The sequence below is a fragment of the Erpetoichthys calabaricus genome, chromosome 7 (assembly GCF_900747795.2).
Source record: "Erpetoichthys calabaricus chromosome 7, fErpCal1.3, whole genome shotgun sequence".
NCBI classification, from domain to species: domain Eukaryota; kingdom Metazoa; phylum Chordata; class Cladistia; order Polypteriformes; family Polypteridae; genus Erpetoichthys; species Erpetoichthys calabaricus.
Window position 1 is genome coordinate 80,152,141 of NC_041400.2, and position 15,983 is coordinate 80,168,123.

General features: G+C 41.3%; 2 protein-coding genes across 5 annotated transcripts in view; one reads left to right on the plus strand and one right to left on the minus strand.

The window, feature by feature from the left end:
• LOC127528850 (uncharacterized) overlaps nucleotides 1-10,964 on the minus strand; it is a 257,989-nt gene extending 247,025 nt beyond the window's left edge. The window contains exons 1-2 of one of the 2 annotated variants that reach the window (XM_051930148.1): nucleotides 10,047-10,964; nucleotides 5,417-5,845 (exon numbers count right to left, since the gene is read on the minus strand). In XM_051930148.1, coding sequence (XP_051786108.1) covers nucleotides 5,789-5,845; nucleotides 10,047-10,643 — 654 coding nt within the window. In that variant the 5' untranslated portion in view covers nucleotides 10,644-10,964 and the 3' untranslated portion in view covers nucleotides 5,417-5,788. Of the gene's footprint in view, nucleotides 1-5,416; nucleotides 9,994-10,046 lie in introns of those variants that run through there. The other variant, XM_051930147.1, reaches the window with a different exon arrangement.
• LOC114654217 (protein FAM219A) overlaps nucleotides 2,233-15,983 on the plus strand; it is a 118,086-nt gene continuing 104,335 nt past the window's right edge. The window contains exon 1 of one of the 3 annotated variants that reach the window (XM_028804627.2): nucleotides 2,233-2,459. In XM_028804627.2, the coding sequence (XP_028660460.1) occupies nucleotides 2,400-2,459 (60 nt within the window). In that variant the 5' untranslated portion in view covers nucleotides 2,233-2,399. The remainder of the gene's footprint in view (nucleotides 2,460-15,983) is intronic. The other 2 variants (XM_028804628.2, XM_028804626.2) reach the window with 2 other exon arrangements.

Sequence of the window (15,983 nt, forward strand, 5' to 3'; positions counted from 1 at the left end):
AAAAATCAACAACAAAGAGAATTGTCCATCCATCCATTTTCCAACCCGCTGAATCCGAACACAGGGTCACGGGGGTCTGCTGGAGCCAATCCCAGCCAACACAGGGCACAAGGCAGGGAACCAATCCTGGGCAGGGTGCCAACCCACCACAGGACACACACAAACACACCCACACACCAAGCACACACTAGGGCCAATTTAGAAACGCCAATCCACCTAACCTGCATGTCTTTGGACTGTGGGAGGAAACCGGAGCGCCCGGAGGAAACCCACGCAGACACGGGGAGAACATGCAAACTCCACGCAGGGAGGACCTGGGAAGCGAACCCGGGTCCCCAGGTCTCCCAACTGCGAGGCAGCAGCGCTACCCACTGCGCCACCGTGCCGCCCGAGAATTGTCCAATAAACAAAAAAGAGAAAAATATCCTGAACAATATGCAAACAGAAATGCAAAAAAGCAAAGTTTATAGAATTAAGTTTAGAAGATAAAGTAATTAATAATATTGTTTTTGATGAGGCATTAATGTAACTTCATTTTTTATTTACTTTTTATTATGTTTTATTATTAATTGGTTTTTAAAATAGACAGTTGTAATGAAATGCTCAAGTAACTGATGAGTCAATCAAGCAGGGTGCAGAGCCCCCTAGAAGTTATTAAATAAGGTTCTCAAATTACTTGGCATTAATTAGATAATAATATAAGGCTACTGTCTATGACTTTGGTATAATATTATTTTCTGATTGCCTATTATTATGACATTATCTCCTATTTCTTCTGAGGCCTAGTTTTTAAGGTCAGGAAAGACGACTTGATCAAAGTGGCAGCAATGGCAAGTACCAGTGCAGGTCAATGAGAAGACAAATGGAATGAAAAGGTCTTATTATCATACATTGATTATTACAAATATTAATGTGTAATATGATCGGCTTCCGTGTCAACTTTTGATTCTTAAGTTTAGACTGACATTCTTTATGTGATATGTTGTTTTGTTTTTGGTAATCCTGCTAGTCCTATCCTATTTTATACTATATCCTATATATTATATATTATATATAATTATACTATATATATATATATATATATATATATATATATATATATATATATATATATATATATATATATATATCCTATATATTATACTATCCTATAGTGCTATCCTGGCCATCGGACCTTACTTCTTTTCTATGTTAACTAATGTTGTCTTATTTTAATTTCTTATTTTGTCTTTTATTTTTCTTTTCTTCATTATGTAAAGAAAGCACTTTCAGCTACTTTTTGTATGAAAATATGCTATACATGTATAAATAAATGTTGTTGTTGTAGTAAACTACAAAAAATCAAAATTTTATATGACCCGAATAAAATACAAAATCAACAAGATGCATCCAGTTATTAGTAAGCCTGCTTATTCCAGGTGTGGGTTGTTGGGGTTGAAGCCTATTTGGGTAGTATAAAGTAGGATGTAGGAACCAGTTTTTGAAGGAGTACAAGTTAAGTGGTACAACAATTTTTTTAAAGTACACCCATTTATTTTCTAACCAGCTAATTCATTTCAGATTCTTACACAACCACTACTGATTCTAATAACACCGGCAACAAAGTAGAAACTACATAGGTTGGGGTGCTAGTCCATCACTACCTACACTTGTACCAACATCCACATTTATCTTTACATCTTTATTTAAAGTCATAATTTAACCTAACATTTACAGCTTTTGGTGTGCTTCAAGTAAAGAAAATCACAATAGAAGTATTTGGCATCATATTTCAGTTTCCTCCACTACGGTATATTGAAGAATACCCAGTCTCTGAGCTGGTAAATGAATAGAGTACTATATAAAAATTAACTGAATTTTACTGATTTGTGTTCTATTATGCTAAATAAAGTCATAAAAAATAAATGCATTATTTATTTTAAAATGGTGCCAATGAGTACAATTTTTTTCTAAAACTACACAATAAAAATCTTTATTAAACTAGAATCAAGAAAAAAAGCAACGTTTGTGTGTTTTAATGCTCTCATCATTCTCATCTAAGATCCCTGAGTAAAAATCAATGCACACGCACACGCACACACACATAGATAGATAGATAGATAGATAGATAGATAGATAGATAGATAGATAGATAGATATGACGGAGAATGTGTATATTTATGAGATCTACTAAATAGAAACGAGGAGCTCATTAATAATTCAGAGATCTATAGAGCTACACAGGAGTCGGGATAAGGCTGCTCCCGGACCCGGAAATGAGTCGTCGAGTCATCGCTGAAGCATCACAGCTGGGATGAGAGAGAAAGAGGAGGTACCTTCGGAGAGTACTGTTTGGAATTGAAGAGCGGAACTCGCGAAGACAGCAGTCGAAAGGACTAGGCAATCACGGCACCACCAAAATGATGGAAGAAATCGATAGATTTCAGGTGCCAACGGTCCACTCTGAGATGCAGCCTCTGGTAGGACTTCTATGGTGCGAGGAGAGTCCCGTGCGTGCGCGATATTACTCGTCCTTGCAGCTGTCACGCCCCGATACGTGCCTGTTACTAGAGGACGCAAAGAAAAAGCGGTTTTATTGACAGATTTTTAGTATTTAGATTTGAAGCTTATAAAAAAGAAGATGCACGTGAGGGTAATTCATAGGTATTAATCATAAATACGTTTATGCAAAAAATGGCAGCGTTGTCGCAAACCGCCATTGATTCAAAACGAATAGAGCTCTAGTAGATTGCATGCCATCTGTTTGAGTCTGTGGCGTCGGGGGCTCCAGCAATTTCACCCAGTAGCAATGGCCCACTCCCTCCGTATTTGGGCCCAATGGACTCGTACTGATATAGACAGTGCAGAAAAAGCTTGGGCCCTGACGTTCACGGTGCGTTTTGCGGCAACGGCTGCTGCTATGATGCATTTTTATTACATGTCAAGGTCTACACTGCTCCGTTGGCGAATAGTTTATGTGCTTTATATATTAAATTAACAACATCACGAAGAATATATGCCTGTCATGTTCAGGAAAATAACTTGTGTTCAACAGATTCGTAATGCGGCGTCATATGTATTAGGATGCAGGTAGAAATGCTGCATCTTATGCATGGTGATGACACCGGTATTTTTTTTAAACTTGTGTAAAGAAAACAGACGTCACAAATGAAACGTGTTATTTTGTATAGCATTGGATTTCCATTGTTTTTATTGTGCCAAACAATGATGACCATGTGCTGCTTAATAATATGTAGTGCCGTTTCTTCATGTAAAGTACACATTTTATTAGATAAGCTCAAATTGGTATAATTTGTAATACAGTCAAACACAGTATAAAAAGTCAGTATACACTTTTAGTAAAAAATGTGTGTGTGTATCTATATGTAAGATATATGTGTATGTATCAATTCATGTATAGGCAATGTGTATTTAAGCCTTTAAGGTAATTCAGATAACTGTTTTGTGCAAGGAAGTTATAATGTCATGGAACATAAACAAGGCCATTTGGCAACAGAGGAGAGAAACAAAACTAAACTTTATGCTGATGCCAGAATTATCAGCAAATATTTTTAAGTATTTATGTTTATTTTACTCCTTAATGAGGGAGTTTTCAATATATTGTTGAGGTGTTATTTTATTTAAAATGTTTTAATTATTCACCTTGAGTTGAAGATACAGTATATGAATGGAGAATGATTTTGTTGAAACCATTGATTGTTTAGTACAGAGCTGGTGAATAACTGTAAAGCAGCTACACCTCTTTTAAGTATTTCTTTTTTTTATTTATCACATGTCAACATGTAAAATCACACTGTGAGAATTGGGTGACAACATCCATGAGAAATTGCTAGACCATCATGTACCATTTGTTATATCGGTAGTGTTTCAACTGATGATATACAGAAAATTTGGCAACATTTAATTTTGTCTAGTTATGTAAAAGAGGACATTTTTCACTTATTCTTGGCACAACTTAGAAAGTTTTCTACATCATACTGATGTTGAAGTGTGAGAAAAAAACCCTCACATAATGAAAGATTTCACCATTTTGTCATCTAGTTATTGGATACACGCACTACACTGTTATGTCCACAAAGAACATTGCTCATTACCAGATTTATATAGACAGTTATCAGAGTCCCAGCACTCTGAACCTAGGATCACGCAGAATTTCCCTGGGGGGAAAAAAGGTGATTTCAGAACAAACATTCAGTATTTCAACTTGCTGCAATTGCTTGTGTATTATTTTGTAATAGAAAACTTGGGGGAAAAAAAAAGAAAAGTATATTGCATTTGGGAGAAAGGAAATACTTCTTTGGCACCATATTTTTTCAAAATTTTTCCTACCAGCTCTCTTTGTCTATCGCAAATAACATCAAGATTTAATGCATATAAAAAAGTAAGCAACACCTTCCGCCCTGATTCTATAGGATTTATAACCGTAAATATCAAACGTATATAATATTTATGATATGAAATCAAAGTATTTCTGACTATCTTAAGAGCTAATTGGGTAGCATGGATTATTTAGTGTGTATCTTGCTTTACAAGATAATCGGGGAAGATAATTATTTAAGACCTACCTGAAATTGTAGCAATTGCAGGAAGGGCTGAATCCTAGAGTACAGTCATGGTAGTTATCACATAATTTGTGCTTTGCATTAGCCTATTTATTATGTGCATATTTCTTTTCGCTTCACCATGCAATATCTAAACACATGCAAGTGACCAAATACTTAATGCTATGAATAAACCTGTTATCTCATTATACAGTATATAAAAGCATGAACAGATTGTATCCACACACATAGACACCAGTCTAAGAACTTATTGATAATTTTGGAGGATGGTATTATTCTCTGTATGTCACATATGATGCTTTTCTCAACATTTGGCTTTTTCATGTGCAAGCAAGTTTGTCAAATTTAACAATGATATACAGTGAGGGAGGAAATGGGTACATAGTTTAGTAATGTCTGGTCATAGTTATTGTCACAACTGTAGTTTAAAAAAAGACTAATGTGAACTAATATGAACTATACCAGGATCTCTACCAAGAGCATACTTTCCAATAATAATTCCTCATCAGTCTTTGGTGTCTGTAATATTATCATGTAGATTGTTCCAAAGATTGGGGGCTCCTATAAAATGCCCACATCTTTAGACTGTGGTTTATGCTGTGGAGCATAGGCAGTAATTTCATTAATAAAAAATGCATTTTGTGTTTGCCCGTGGAATTGATAACTCAGAAATGTAAATTAGATTAGATAAAGTTTATTAATCCCATGGGGAAATTCAAATGTATACAGCAAAAGAAACATAAGAAACAAGAATACAGACTCACAAGACAGGTAACATCCAGTCGATCAATTGATAAATAAATAAATACAAATAAATGAGTACATTGTGTGGAAGCATTGAATTGCCTGATAACAGTGGAATATCAACAACAACAACATTTATTTATATAGCACATTTTCATACAAATAATGTAGCTCAAAGTGCTTTACATAATGAAGAAAAGAGAAATAAAAGACAAAGTAAGAATTAGAATAAGACAACACTAATTAACATAGAATAAGAGAAAGGTCCGATGGCCAGGGAGGACAGAAAAAAACAAACAAAAAAAAAAAACTCCAGACAGCTGGAGAGAAAAAATAAAATCTGTAGGGTTTCTAGGCCATGAGACCGCCCAGCCCCCTCTGGGCATTCTACCTAACATAAATGAAACAGTCCACTTTGTATTTAGGGTTCTCATGGAAGGACTTGATGATGATGGTCATGTAGACTTCTGGCTTTTAATCCATCAATGTAGGAACATCTTGGTACTTTGATTAGTTGGTGGTGGTGGCAGCACAGGTCGCTACCACAGAAAACCGGGAAAAGAAACAGAAGAGAGAGTAGGGGTTAGTACGGATTTTAGAACCACCATGAATAGTTATTATAATGAATTGAATATACAGAGTATCAGGATTAAATGAAGGTGAAGTTATCAGAAAGCCATGTTAGAGTAATGTGTTTTCAGCAGTTTTTTAAAGTGCTCCACTGTATTAGCCTGGCAAATTCCTACTGGCAGGCTATTCCAGATTTTAGGTGCATAACAGCAGACGGCCGCATCACCACTTCTTTTAAGTTTTGCTCTTGGAATTCTAAGCAGACACTCATTGAGGATCTAAGGTTACTATTTGGAATATAGGGTGTCAGACATTCTGATATATAAGATGGGGCGAGATTATTTAAGGCTTTGTAAACCATAAGCAGTATTTTAAAGTCAATTCTGAATGACACAGGTAACCAATGTAGTGACATTAAAACTGGAGAAATGTGCTCGGGTTTTCTTTTCCTAGTTAGGATTCTAGCCGCTGCATTCTGCACTAGTTGCAAACGATTTATGTCTTTTTTGGGTAGTCCTGAGAGGAGTGCGTTACAGTAATCTAGACGACTGAAAACAAAAACGTGAACTAATTTCTCAGCATCTTTCAATGATATAAGAGGTCTAACTTTTGCTATATTTCTTAAGTGAAAAAATGCTGTCCTAGTGGTCTGATTAATATGCGATTTAAAATTCAGGTTACAGTCAACAGTTACCCATAAGTTCTTTACCACCGTCTTGACTTTTAATCCTAACGCATCAAGTTTATTTCTAATAATCTTATTGTCTCCATTATTGCCAATCACTAAAATTTCTGTTATCTCTTTATTTAGCTTGTGAAAATTACTATTCATCCAATTAGAAACACAAGTAAGACATTGTGTTAGTGAAATAACAGTGTCTGGGTCATCGGGTGCAATTGATAAATACAGCTGTGTGTCATCAGCATAGCTGTGGTAGCTCACGTTGTGCCCCGAGATAATCTGACCTAACGGAAGCATGTACAGTAGATTGAGAAGAACAACGGACCCAGGATAGAGCCTTGTGGAACACCATATAGAATATCATGTGTCTTTGAAGTATAATTATCACAACTAACAAAGAATTTTCTCCCTGCCAGGTAGGATTCAAACCAATTTAAGACACTGCCAGAGAGGCCCACCCATTGACTAAGGCGGTTTCTAAGAATGTTGTGATCAGTGGTGTCAAATGCGGCACTCAGATCTAAGGGTTCTATTCAATAAGGGCGCGCACAAAAAGGCGACCTTCAAAAGGGCGACCTCAATTGGGCGTGGCGAATAAAGGCGCACGTAAATAAAGGCGACCTCAATTGAGTGCCGAATAAAGGCGCCCGTAAATATAGGCGAGCTTCAAAAGGACGACCTCAATTGAGCGCCAAATAAATGCGCGCTCAAATAAAGGAGTGCTTCAAAAAGGTGACCTCAATTGAGCACGGCAAGTAAAGGCGTTCGTAGATAATGTAGTTGAAATGGCTCTGGAATATGGGAAGAGCAACAAAGGTGCAGATCTACTCGTAGTCGAAGGCTATACATTCAGAAAGGAGAAAACTATCAACGGGAAACACATCTGGAAATGCACTGAATATAGGATTGCACATAATCTACAGCTTCAAGTGTAACTTGCTTTCACCATTTTATACATTCAGTCATTGCCTTAATCTAATGTGAAAACAACGAAATATGTTCAGTCATTGCCTTAATCTAATTTTCTGTAATTTTGAAAACAACGATATATAGAGAGCTTTAGAAATAGTTTGTTAGAAGTAGTTCATCAGAAGTTCATGCATTAATTAATTGGATGTTTTAATATTCTTGCTTTCACCTTTTTATACGTTCAATCATTGCCTTTATCTAATAAATTTTCTGTAATAATTTTGTTGCGTTTGACATTATTCGCTGCGCCCAATTGACGTCACCCTTTTGAAGCACTCCTTTATTTATGCGCGCAGTTATTCGGCGCTCAATTGAGGTCGCCCTTTTGAAGCTCGCCTTTATTCGGCGCTCAATTGAGGTCGCCCTTTTGAAGATCGCTTTTATTTATGTGCGCTTTTATTCACCGCGCCCAATTGAGGTCGCCCTTGTGAAGGTCGCCTTTTTGTACGCGCCCTTATTGACGGATACCAGATCTAAGAGGATGAGAACAGATTAATGGCCTCCGTCTGCATTTACCCGCAAGTCATTTACTGCTTTAACGAGTGCAGTTTCTGTGCTGTGATTTGTTCTAAAACCTGACTGAAATTTATCAAGAATAGCATGTTTATTGAGATGGTCATTTAACTGCATAATGACTGCCTTCTCTAAAATTTTACTTAAGAAAGGCAGGTTAGAAATGGGTCTAAAATTTTCAAAAGCAGAGGGGTCAAGATTATTTTTCTTGAGTAGGGGTTTAACTACAGCAGTCTTAAGACAGTCTGGGAAGACCCCCGTATCTAATGACAAGTTACTATGTCAAGAATATTATCAAATAGCACGCCCGATACTTCTTTGAAAAAACTTGTTGGTATTGGGTCAAGGACGCAAGTGGAGGGTCTCAGTTGAGAAATTATTTTATGTAAATCCGGTAAATCTATCCTGGTGAAAGAATTTAATTTGTTTATAACGGAGTACTGGGGCTTAGGAGGATCTGCAGTGTTGGGGAGATATACTATATTATTTCTAATATCATTAATTTTTTGATTGAAAAATACAGTGATACCCTCACAGGTTTCACTGGAAGTATTTTGGAGGCATTCCTTTGCGTTACCTGGGTTTAGCAGACGATCAATCATAGAGAATAAGACTCTGGGATTACTAGCATTGTTATTTATAATCTTAGAGAAATAGCAGTGCCTCTCAAGACCGACTGTGTTATTGTATTCTGTTATTTTAACCTTCAATATTTCATAGTGGATAGTTAGTTTAGTTTTCCTCCATTTACGCTCAACTCTCCAGCATGTTCTCTTTAAATCAGACACTCTTTGGGTCTTCCATGGTATAACAATGCTAGAAGATTTTTTAACTGTATTTTCAGGTGCAACTATGTCAACAGCAGCTCTCACCTTAGTATTAAATTTTTCCACCTTATTATTTACATTATACTCGCTATTATAGTTAGCACTATAAACTGACTGATTGCTTAGAATGTTTGTAAGTTTTAAAGATGCTGGTGAATCAAAGAACTGTTTTTTAACAATATGCTTCTCATGAATGTTTTCTATCATTATTTCTATATTAAATAGTAAAAGAAAATGGTCTGATAGACCAATATCAATGACCTGCTTTACATCAACTTTTAGTCCTTTGGTAATTACTAAGTCTAACGTATGACCTGCTTTATGTGTAGGCTGATTAACGAGCTGTCTCAAGTCAAAAGAGTCTAGGAGGTTCATGAATTCTTTTACTTTTTGGTCACACTGATTATCGATATGAAAGTTAAAGTCGCCGACTATTAAGAGTGTGTCATAGTTCGTAATTACAATTGACATTAAGTCTGAGAATTCCTCAAAGAAAGATGCGTTAAATTTAGGAGGTCTATACACGGATAATACTAGAAAGTGAGAATCTCCATGAATAATAACGGCGAGATACTCGAAGGACTTGAATTCACCAAAACTGACATCTTTACACTTTAACCGGCTTGAGTAAATGTTTGACAAGCTGCCGCCTTTCTTTCCTTGGCGATCCACACGAGTAAAACTGTAATTCGGAGGAGCAGATTCGATTAAAACAGCCGCACTGTCTGAGCTAAGCCACGTTTCACTTAGTGCAATACAATTTTTCTATCACTAATAAGATTGTTGATAAACGTCTTGTTAGTTAATGCTCTAACATTTAATATTGCCATATTTAATGTTTCGGAGGAGCAGAGCTGAATTCTATGTGTGTTATTGATGTTTGAGACAGAAACTTAAGTTATTTTTGTTAGCGCCACTCTGTGTGTATTTTTTATTTAATCTATAATCTATTTTTATAGTTTTAATAAGTTGATCATCTAAAGTAGTAATTGTAATTAAATTATTAGTGTTTATGCCGCACTGCCTAGATTTTTTACATGCATTAAGATTGGTTATTAGACTATTAATGTTGTGCACTTTTGCGGAAGACTTTGTTAAGCAATTATCATGTCCTAGCAAAGCATTAACATTACGAAAGGGGTTTAGAGCAGAAATAGACAGTCAAGAGAGACAAGTTACCTTAGCGATGTTTTCTGAGAGGACCCGGACGCCGAATCTATTTGGATGCGGGCCATCCCTCTTGAAGAAATGCGGCCTTTCCCAGAAGAGGTCCCAGTTTTCGATGAACTGGATGTCTTGATTCTCGCAGAAGCCTTTCAGCCAGTTGTTTAATCCCAGCAGACGACTGTAGTATTCGTTTGATCGTCTAACGAGAGGTAGTGGACCCGAGATGAAGATCCTTGCCGACGGGGTTCTCTCCTTCGTGTCTTTAATTAGTGCTGCAAAATCAGCCTTGAGAATTTCCGACTGTTTGTGCCTCACGTCGTTTACGCCGGCATGTAATGTAATGGATCCCACTGCCCTGTTTTTGTGCTTCTTGTAGACTGTCGGCGCACGTCTCATCACATCTCGGACACGAGCACCGGGAAAACAAGAAACAAACGATTTCCGATTAGGGCATGTGATATTGAGATTTCTTACAATCGAATCACCCATTACGATTATATCACCTGGGGTTGAAGGCAAACTGGGGATGCAGAGAGGGTCGAACCGGTTCTGGGTCGAGATGCTTGCCTGTGCCGATGGAAGTGTTCTAGCCTTGAACCCCGCCTGCATTGCTGAAACACGGCGAGGTCTTCATCGGTGGTGTCCTCGCTCCAACGAGGTGCGGGGGTGAAGCTTACTTGTCCTTGGAGGTGAGCGGCACAACGTGGAGTTGATGTTACTGAAACCCTGCGTGTAACGTCGATTTCAGATGGCGAGGATGGTGTTTCCAGCAGCCGAGCCTTCAAATCCCTAAGGTACCTTCGTCTGGACAGGAGTTTCTGGATCTGTTTGTCGAGAGCCTAAAGTTCATCTACGACGACGGCAACACGATTCATCTCATTGTCGGCCATTTTCTGCTACTGCTTCCGCTTCGTGCCCTAGGAAAGAATGAGAGAGAGAGTGGTTAGTGTGTAGGACCCCCGGAGGCACTTCTTAGCACACAGTGGTGGATTGAGCCTGTGGCTAAAAGTGCTCCAAAACAGCATCTCCTGGAGGGGATTTTTCATGATGGTATTCAATTTTGTTATCAGTGTGTACAGGGTTTGCTTAGTGATGGAGTAGGCTTTTTTGATACGTTGGTTCAGTCAGTGTGCTTCTTTTGTTCTCAGTTTGCTTCCCCAGGTGAGTGCAGCATAGAACACCACATTGGTCACTATGGACTGGTAGAACATTTGCAGCTGCTTGCTGCATACATCATAAGACGATAGCAAGAACAGTCTGTTCTGGCCCTTCTTGTATAGTGTCACTGTGTTGTCATACCACTCCAGTTTGTTGTTTATGTGAGCTGCCAGATACAGTTGCAGGTTGTTGTCCCAAACTAATAAAGAAGATCATTTAAAATGTATGGCAATATTCCTTAATTCTGTATGTGGTGCAGTATAAAGACTTAGCAAGGTAGTCAATTGCACCTGGTTGTTAAGAGTGAGAGTGCATTGTAATGTTTTCAGTGTTGTCTCTTAAGACATCATGACATTGGATGAGAATATCCAAAGATATTCTATACATTCATGTGACCCTTTAAATGTATCGTGATAAATATTAGATATTTACAATATAATCAGTCAAGAAACCAGTTAAGAAAAATAACAAATACTCAAAACTTTGATTTCAGAGCTTTTGTTTATTTCTGGTTTAGAATCTAGATTTTTCTTATCCTAGATAACATCCAAATGTAATATCAAAAGTATGTTCCTTTTATATTAGTTTACTGTCATATTGAGACATCTTTACTCAACTAATATAAGATCACTACTTTTTAATTGTTTATGACTAATACATAAAATTCTCAAATTTTGTTATTGAGACAGATACAGTATTTCTGATAGTATGTTTGTATTTGAGTAAGGGAAATTTTCTAAGGTACAAAGTCATTTTAGGTGTTGAAGGAGGGAGTTTAATTATAATTTTGTATTAGTAACATTTTAGATAAGTCTAGATTGGTCTATAAATTGAAAGCACAATTTTCTGTAGTATGCATATAAAATGTTAATGACCAACATTGTATAATCACTTAAAAACAGTTATTGATTTTATTACGGCTTTGAACTAGATCTGTGTAAGCAATGCAATTTGCAACATTCTCAAACATGCTTAAGCCAATTTAGTGTTTCTGTGTGATTAATATGTATTCAATGATGAAGCCTTTTTTAAGACTGTAATCTTTTAATATAATTATGTATAGAGTGTACAGTATAGTCATGTTGTGGGCAATGGCATAGGACTTAAAACCATTGGGCTTCTGGTTAAGTTTCCATCTTCCTTTCCCGGAATTTAGACTATGATGAATTGGCACCATATCCTTGGTTAGTACATGTTTTTGGCCTTATGCTTGACAGAAGCACTTGCCCCTTTAAGTCTTTAATTGGATTATGTGGACTTAGACAATGGATGGATAGATAATTTTTATCACTGCAAGTTGCAAGTATAATTAGTTTATTTTCTCATTTTAATTTTGTTTTGAGTGCTATCTATAACAAAAAAAGAGCTTGTGTGTAGTTTATCCATCCATCCATCCATCCATTGTCTCCCGCTTATCCGAGGTCGGGTCGCGGGGGCAGCAGCTTGAGCAGAGATGCCCAGACTTCCCTCTCCCCGGCCACTTCTTCTAGCTCTTCCGGGAGAATCCCAAGGCGTTCCCAGGCCAGTCGAGAGACATAGTCCCTCCAGCGTGTCCTGGGTCTTCCCCGGGGCCTCCTCCCGGTTAGACGTGCCCAGAACACCTCACCAGGGAGGCGTCCAGGAGGCATCCTGATCAGATGCCCGAGCCACCTCATCTGACTCCTCTCGATGCGGAGGAGCAGCGGCTCTACTCTGAGCCCCTCCCGGATGACTGAGCTTCTCACCCTATCTTTAAGGGAAAGCCCAGACACCCTGCGGAGGAAACTCATTTCAGCCGCTTGTATTCGCGATCTCGTTCTTTCGGTCACTACCCATAGCTCATGACCATAGGTGAGGGTAGGAACATAGATCGACTGATAAATTGAGAGCTTTGCCTTATGGCTTAGCTCCTTTTTCACCACGACAGACCGATGCAGAGCCCGCATTACTGCGGATGGCGCACCGATCTGCCTGTCGATCTCACGCTCCATTCTTCCCTCACTCGTGAACAAGACCCCGAGATACTTGAACTCCTCCACTTGGGGCAGGATCTCGCCACCAACCCTGAGAGGGCACTCCACCCTTTTCCGGCTGAGGACCATGGTCTCGGATTTGGAGGTGCTGATTCTCATCCCAGCCGCTTCACACTCGGCTGCGAACCGATCCAGAGAGAGCTGAAGATCACGGCCTGATGAAGCAAACAGGACAACATCATCTGCAAAAAGCAGTGACCCAATCCTGAGCCCAGCAAACCGGACCCCCTCAACGCCCTGGCTGCGCCTAGAAATTCTGTCCATAAAAGTTATGAACAGAATCGGTGACAAAGGGCAGCCCTGGCGGAGTCCAACTCTCACTGGAAACGGGTTCGACTTACTGCCGGCAATGCGGACCAAGCTCTGGCACCGATCGTACAGGGACCGAACAGCCCTTATCAGGGGGTCCGGTACCCTATACTCTCGGAGTACCCCCCCACAGGATTCCCCGAGGGACACGGTCGAATGCCTTTTCCAAGTCCACAAAACACATGTAGACTGGTTGGGCAAACTCCCATGCACCCTCCAGGACCCTGCTAAGGGTATAGAGCTGGTCCACTGTTCTGCGACCAGGACGAAAACCACACTGTTCCTCCTGAATCCGAGGCTCGACTATCTGACGGACCCTCCTCTCCAGGACCCCTGAATAGACTTTTCCAGGGAGGCTGAGGAGTGTGATCCCTCTGTAGTTGGAACACACCCTCCGATCCCCGTTCTTAAAGAGGGGGACCACCACCCCGGTCTGCCAATCCAGAGGCACCTGTCCCTGATGTCCATGCGATGTTGCAGATGCGTGTCAGCCAAGACAGTCCTACAACATCCAGAGCCTTGAGGAACTCCGGGCGTATCTCATCCACCCCCGGGGCCCTGCCACCAAGGAGTTTTTTGACCACCTCGGTGACCTCAGTCCCAGAGATGGGGGAGCCCACCTCTGAGTCCCCAGGCTCTGCTTCCTCATTGGAAGGCATGTTAATGGGATTGAGGAGGTCTTCGAAGTACTCCCCCCACCGACCCACAACGTCCCGAGTCGAGGTCAGCAGCGCACCATCCCCACCATATACAGTGTTGACACTGCACTGCTTCCCCTTCCTGAGACGCCGGATGGTGGACCAGAATCTCCTCGAAGCCGTCCGAAAGTCGTTCTCCATGGCTTCCCCAAACTCCTCCCACGCCCGAGTTTTTGCCTCAGCAACCACCAAAGCCGCATTCCGCTTGGCCTGCCGGTACCTATCAGCTGCCTCCAGGGTCCCACAGGACAAAAGGGTCCTGTAGGACTCCTTCTTCAGCTTGACGGCATCCTTCACCGCCGGTGTCCACCAACGGGTTCGGGGATTGCCGCCACGACAGGCACCGACCACCTTACAGCCACAGCTCCGGTCAGCTGCCTCAACAATAGAGGCACGGAACATGGCCCATTCGGACTCAATGTCCCCCACCTCCCTCGGGATGTGGTTGAAGTTCTGCCGGAGGTGGGAGTTGAAGCTACTTCTGACAGGGGGCTCTGCCAGACGTTCCCAGCAGACCCTCACAACACGTTTGGGCCTACCACGCCTGACCGGCATCCTCCCCCACCATCGAAGCCAACTCACCACCAGGTGGTGATCAGTTGACAGCTCCGCCCCTCTCTTCACCCGAGTGTCCAAGACATGTGGCCGCAAGTCCGACGACACGACCACAAAGTCGATCATCGAACTGAGGCCTAGGGTGTCCTGGTGCCAAGTGCACATATGAACACCCCTATGCTTGAACATGGTGTTTGTTATGGACAGTCCGTGACGAGCACAGAAGTCCAATAACAAAACACCGCTCGGGTTCAGATCGGGGGGGCCATTCCTCCCAATCACGCCCTTCCAGGTCTCACTGTCATTGCCCACGTGAGCATTGAAGTCTCCCAGCAGAACGAGGGAGTCCCCAGAAGGTATGCCCTCTAGCACACCCTCCAGGGCCTCCAAAAAGGGTGGGTACCCCGAACTGCTGTTCGGTGCATCCGCACAAACAACAGTTAGGACCCGTCCCCCCACCCGAAGGCGAAGGGAGGCTACCCTCTCGTCCACCGGGCTAAACCCCAATGTACAGGCTCCAAGTCGGGGGGCAATAAGTATACCCACACCTGCTCGGCGCCTCTCACCGGGGGCAACTCCAGAGTGGTACAGAGTCCAGCCCCTCTCAAGGAGATTGGTTCCAGAGTCCAAGCTGTGCGTCGAGGTGAGTCCGACTATATCTAGCCGGAACCTCTCAACTTCGCTCACTAGCTCAGGCTCCTTCCCCTTCAGAGAGGTGACATTCCACGTCCCAAGAGCCAGCTTCTGTAGCCGAGGATCGGACCGCCAAGGTCCCCGCCTTCGGCCACCACCCAACTCACACTGCACCCGACCTCCTTGGCTCCTCCCATAGGTGGTGAGCCCATGGGAAGGGGGACCCACGTTGCCTCTTTGGGCTGTGCCCGGCCGAGCCCCATGGGTGCAGGCCTGGCCACCAGGCGCTCGCCATCGAGCCCCACCTCCAGGCCTGGCTCCAGAGTGGGGCCCCGGTGACCTGCGTCCGGGCAAGGGAAAACGCCGTCCAAAATTGTTTTTCTTCATAGGAGGTTTGTTTAACCGCTCTTTGTCTCTTCCCTCACTTAGGACCAGTTTGCCTTGGGTGGCCCTACCAGAGGCATAAAGCCCCGGACAACAGAGCTCCTAGGATCATTGGGACATACCCCCTCCTTTAACCGCCACCTTATCGTGGTGGAGGGGTTTGCATGTAGTTTAGATGCCAAAAATAAATTTGCATTTTT